This window comes from Schistocerca americana, chromosome 9 (assembly GCF_021461395.2).
Source record: "Schistocerca americana isolate TAMUIC-IGC-003095 chromosome 9, iqSchAmer2.1, whole genome shotgun sequence".
In the NCBI taxonomy this organism is placed as follows: domain Eukaryota; kingdom Metazoa; phylum Arthropoda; class Insecta; order Orthoptera; family Acrididae; genus Schistocerca; species Schistocerca americana.
The window spans coordinates 24,310,261-24,316,260 of record NC_060127.1 but is presented as its reverse complement, the minus strand read 5'-3'; the positions used below and the strand labels follow the sequence as shown (position 1 = coordinate 24,316,260).

At 44.6% G+C, this 6,000-nt stretch overlaps 1 protein-coding gene across 1 annotated transcript in view; it reads right to left on the bottom strand.

The window, feature by feature from the left end:
• Positions 1-2,725: 2,725 nt before the first annotated feature.
• Positions 2,726-6,000, bottom strand: part of LOC124551112 (gamma-interferon-inducible lysosomal thiol reductase-like) — a 67,113-nt gene continuing 63,838 nt past the window's right edge. Inside the window, exon 6 of the mRNA XM_047126051.1 lies at positions 2,726-3,974. Coding sequence (XP_046982007.1) covers positions 3,813-3,974 — 162 coding nt within the window. The 3' untranslated portion in view covers positions 2,726-3,812. The remainder of the gene's footprint in view (positions 3,975-6,000) is intronic.

Here is a 6,000-nt window from a genome sequence, read left to right as displayed (position 1 = left end):
CAGTCCCTAAGCTTACACACTACTTAACCTAAATTATCCTAAGGACAAACACACACACCCATGCCCGAGGGAGGACTCGAACCTCCGCCGGGACCAGCCGCACAGTCCATGACCGCAGCGCCGTAGACCGCTCGGCTAACCCCGCGCGGCGCTGTTCATACCAAACTTGGAGTTTGTTAATGTAAAATCGAGAAGCATCCCTACCTACCGAGTAAGAGTAGGGGAGGAATCTAAATGTGGTTGGCCAGGAGGTGCAGAGCGACTCGCCAGATTGGCCGAAGCTTGTTGCGTGCTGGTGGATTGGAGGGCCGACGATAGGAAGGGAGAAATAGTGCGCCGCCACGATTCTTTGAGAACCCATGTTTCTGTACCCAGAGGGAGCTCTCAGTCAGATCGCTGGGGCCCCGACTCCGTGTTGCTCGTGGTCAGCCTTGGTAAGCTCCGACATGCCTCTTTCTTGGAGTACTGCTCTCAAGTTTGCACCTTAACAGCTGGTGCCCGCTACTCCTGTTAGCACCTGCTCCCGTGGCTCCAGACACTGACTTCTGTTGTGCAATCAATTGCCTCCTTTGCTTTGCCTAATGTTTAGAATTAGCCTTTTGTGTAGTAGTTACTCTGATCGCAATTTTATAGAGTTAACTAGACTCCTGAATTTCATAAGTCTCCTGCTACAAGCATTCTGTCGAGTCCCAAAATCCGCATCTTTCGTAGCTGTCCTGTGACAGCGTTTGACGCTGGTCCAAGTCATCAGCCTGCCTTCACTGGGAATTTGTTTTTCTACATTTGCTCCTCAGCGCTCGGAAATTGCAGACTGACCTCAGATCCCACCTTCCCTCTATCGTATGTCAGGACACGACATTCCGTGTGAAAAAACCTTTGTACAAAGAATTCAACTTTTATATCCCTTTTATGTGCTGTGTAGGTCACTCATGTGTAACTTGTAACTATCACTAGTAACTGTTTGAACACTAATACTTACACCCCTGACAGCCTTTACATGTCATCAAACTTACTTTGTGTCTGGGGTGAGTTCTCAAATTTGTATTATAATTTTTCAGGTACTAAATGCTTGAAGTACATTCGTCCATTCATCCGCTCTAAAGTAGGAAATCTTGCTCTTTGGTTTAGCGTTATTTAGAATTACCTGTCAGTTCATCGAAACTCCACTGTTTACCATAATTTTCGCAGCACATACACTCCTGGAAATGGAAAAAAGAACACATTGACACCGGTGTGTCAGACCCACCATACTTGCTCCGGACACTGCGAGAGGGCTGTACAAGCAATGATCACACGCACGGCACAGCGGACACACCAGGAACCGCGGTGTTGGCCGTCGAATGGCGCTAGCTGCGCAGCATTTGTGCACCGCCGCCATCAGTGTCAGCCAGTTTGCCGTGCCATACGGAGCTCCATCGCAGTCTTTAACACTGGTAGCATGCCGCGACAGCGTGGACGTGAACCGTATGTGCAGTTGACGGACTTTGAGCGAGGGCGTATAGTGGGCATGCGGGAGGCCGGGTGGACGTACCGCCGAATTGCTCAACACGTGGGGCGTGAGGTCTCCACAGTACATCGATGTTGTCGCCAGTGGTCGGCGGAAGGTGCACGTGCCCGTCGACCTGGGACCGGACCGCAGCGACGCACGGATGCACGCCAAGACCGTAGGATCCTACGCAGTGCCGTAGGGGACCGCACCGCCACTTCCCAGCAAATTAGGGACACTGTTGCTCCTGGGGTATCGGCGAGGACCATTCGCAACCGTCTCCATGAAGCTGGGCTACGGTCCCGCACACCGTTAGGCCGTCTTCCGCTCACGCCCCAACATCGTGCAGCCCGCCTCCAGTGGTGTTGCGACAGGCGTGAATGGAGGGACGAATGGAGACGTGTCGTCTTCAGCGATGAGAGTCGCTTCTGCCTTGGTGCCAATGATGGTCGTATGCGTGTTTGGCGCCGTGCAGGTGAACGCCACAATCAGGACTGCATACGACCGAGGCACACAGGGCCAACACCCGGCATCATGGTGTGGGGAGCGATCTCCTACACTGGCCATACACCACTGGTGATCGTCGAGGGGACACTGAATAGTGCACGGTACATCCAAACCGTCATCGAACCCATCGTTCTACCATTCCTAGACCGGCAAGGGAACGTGCTGTTCCAACAGGACAATGCACGTCCGCATGTATCCCGTGCCACCCAACGTGCTCTAGAAGTTGTAAGTCAACTACCCTGGCCAGCAAGATCTCCGGATCTGTCCCCCATTGAGCATGTTTGGGACTGGATGAAGCGCCGTCTCACGCGGTCTGCACGTCCAGCACGAACGCTGGTCCAACTGAGGCGCCAGGTGGAAATGGCATGGCAAGCCGTTCCACAGGACTACATCCAGCATCTCTACGATCGTCTCCATGGGAGAATAGCAGCCTGCATTGCTGCGAAAGGTGGATATACACTGCACTAGTGCCGACATTGTGCATGCTCTGTTGCCTGTGTCTATGTGCCTGTGGTTCTGTTAGTGTGATCATGTGATGTATCTGACCCCAGGAATGTGTCAATAAAGTTTCCCCTTCCTGGGACAATGAATTCACGGTGTTCTTATTTCAATTTCCAGGAGTGTATAAAGTGAGATGTGCAGCTAAGATATGTCAAGTACTATAGCTTAATAAATTTGTATTCATTATTGTTTGATACATGTTGCAGGATACAAATGAACAACACATTTAAAGAGTTGTTTACATTATTTATTTATTGGATTTTGGTTTCATCATCATACAGCCAGCCTCAGAGCATACAAGTTAGTAACAGCTGTCAGTGGTAACAATTATTTATGTACAATATTTAAATTCATTTACAGCAAAAAATGCCTGCAACATTAACATATCCCCTACAGATCTTATCTACAAACACTGAAAAGTCAAAAACTGGTGGATGGGTATCAAGTATAATATATGAAATATGTAGTATAACATTATGTTCATTGCTCCTCTTGTACATTTCTCTGCGACAACAAATTTAAAACAAGTCCTATACTACATATTCCCAGTGTACGATAATGAAACAAAGTGGCTTTATCGTTAACACGAAAGTAAAGGAAAAACAAAGCAGTTTAACATGAGAAAATAACTGCAAGCATATTAAAGGAATTAAATAGAAATAGCAAACTTTGTCTGACAATGTCTGTACAATAGAGAGACGTAAAGACAGTTAAATAATAATTAAAAGTACATTATTTAGAAGTGTGTAATATTGAAATATGAAACTTTTTATTTTGGATTTACCATTAACAACTTGTTATTGCAATTTTTCTTTCAAATGTTTTATAGCCCTGTCTTTCACATTTTTCGTAAAAATGCTTACCAATGGCGCCCATCTTTATTACTCAGTGTTATATCTACTTGACTTGCAGTTCATCATTTATTACCTTGTGTTTTGTGCATATATTTGTTTATTACAAATATGTAATGTTTAGATTGTTTCTAAAATAGAAATCCAGATAAATGAAATTTTATATTTAATTATTGGGATATGGGTGTGGTAGATCATCATTCTGACTCATTTTTAATAATTTGCCTTTTTCCATCAGGGAAATTTTGTGACGCAAGAACGGCTTGCCACATGCAGTTAGTGAATGGGAAAATCCAATTACATAGTGTTGTCACCACACAGCTGATTGCATTTTCTAAATGCCATTCCATCACCTTCTCAAAACAGAGCAGTATGTTGTTTTATAACAAATAAGTTAGCTCAGTAACCTTTACTGTGTCGACTGTTTCAGGTTATTCCCATAAACTGTTTGCCGTAATTTTCTCAAATTACTCGGGGCAGTTTGGGTATTTTGTGTTCCATTCAAAAGGAGATCGCTTTTTCCACAATTCCTCAGAGCTGTGTTCTTTTCCGCCTGTGCCATCCCGAAGTCTTTCATGCAGTGAGAACGTCTTGTAGGAAGGAGTTAGACACTTTGTTGGCTTAGGTTCCTGAAAAGGAAGTTATAATTAGTAAAATCATAATACGGGAACATAAAACAGCAGTGTTCATCCATAGTGATACAGCTATTGTTGTCAAGAAAAGTGTTTATAAGCTTGGAAAAACACAAAAAAACTGCAATTTCAGTGAGTGTTTTATTAGTAACTGTCCAAAAGTACACAAAAAATTTATAAGTTGAGCACCACCGATGGGAAGAAGGTAGGAAATGGCTCTGAGCACTATGGGACTTAACATCTGAGGTCGTCCCCTAGAACTTAGAACTACTTAAACGTAACTAATCTAAGGACATCACACACATCCATCCCCGAGGCAAGATTCAAACCTGCGACCGTAGCGGTCGCGTAGTTCCAGACTGAAGCACCCAGAACCGCTCGGCCACACCGGCCGGCGGAAGAAGATAGAAACTCGTTTGGTGAGACACTGCCCAGTTAATCAAATGACAAAGTACAATTGCAGTACAGAATAGCAATGAAGTGTACAAATAAAATTTTGTTAAGATCAGTTGGCACGATTCTAAGTGGAACATATCCACCAGGCACGCAACGGTGGCACAACGAATGTAAACATCTGGAAGGACTGAAGTACAAACAGACAAAGAGCTTATAGCCCATAATATGCGAGAGAGAACTCCAGGAGACCCTGATTCATTAATTAGACAACAGTTTCAGACGCAATGCTCTTCTGTAACGGGGCTACATGTAGCAACTTCACCTAGACACGACACAAGAACGTCTTTCGGGCTACAAACCTTGCGTAAGGGGACGCTCTGAAACCCCGAAGTTAAACAATAGGCCAGCTAAGAGCGCTGTCAAGATAAGAAAATGGGAGGGGACGCTCTGAAACCCCGAAGTTAAACAATAGGCCAGCTAACAAGGGGAGGCCGCCAGTTGCGAAATTCAGATTCGATTCATACTGCGCATAATAAAAGCTCATGGCCAGAGGTATATTGTGGCAAAGCACCAAGATGCACTTCTCAGCCGTTGTCGAGAAAATCGACAGTTAAAAGAAACCGTTGCGGTGAAATACTCTCTACGGTTAATAGTTTTATACAGCGTCGTGGCACAGCGGTAAGCGCTCGGGTTTGTAATTCGAAGGTCGCCGGCTCGAATCTCGCACCATGGAACTTTTTTTTTTTTAGTATTTGTTTTTTGTAATTCAGATATATATATATATATTTCCCGGCAATCAGTTGCAACAATTATGCATATAATAAGTTGTTGAAAGTCGTTTGTCGTGGAAAAACTGGCGACTTCGAACATCATTATGTTTTCCGCAAACAAAGTTGTATTTCACGAGTGTTATTAATTGTCTTCATAATGTTAACCACGTATAGTTAATGGAAGACGTAGAAACGATATTTCGAAACGAATACGTATAACGTAAGTCAAACGTTCGAATTAGAAATGAGATCCCACGAACACAAATTCGCTGTGGCAGGTATGAAATATAAACTCCGTTACTCGCTCGTTACACTTGAAGGACAGATGTTGAATGGGCCGAAACGAGCCGCCGCTTAACAGCGTAGTTGCCTGCTAACTTCGAAAGAAGGTAGATGCGGTCCCTAGCGCAACTTATAACATCGTCGAAAATCACTGCGGACGGGAGAGTTTTGGTACACCCTGTTAAAAAAAACGGAAAAATGGAGGCGGTACAATTGGAGAGCAATCCGCCTTCACCAACATGCATAAGCAATTCATTAATAGTTTATATATATTTGAATTACAAAAAACTAATAATAAAAAAAATTGCATGGCGCGAGATTCGATCCGGCAACCTTCGGATTACAAACCCGAGCGCTTACCGCTGCGCCACGACGCTGTAGAAAACCATTAATCATAGAGAGTATTTCACCGCAACGGTTTCATTTAATTGTCGATTTTCTCGACAACGGCTGAGAAGTGCATCTTGGTGCTTTGCCACATTACACCTCTGGCCATGAGCTTTTATTATGCACAGTATGAATCGAATCTGAACTTCACAATTGGCGGCCTCCCCTTGTAAGAGCGCTGTCAAGAT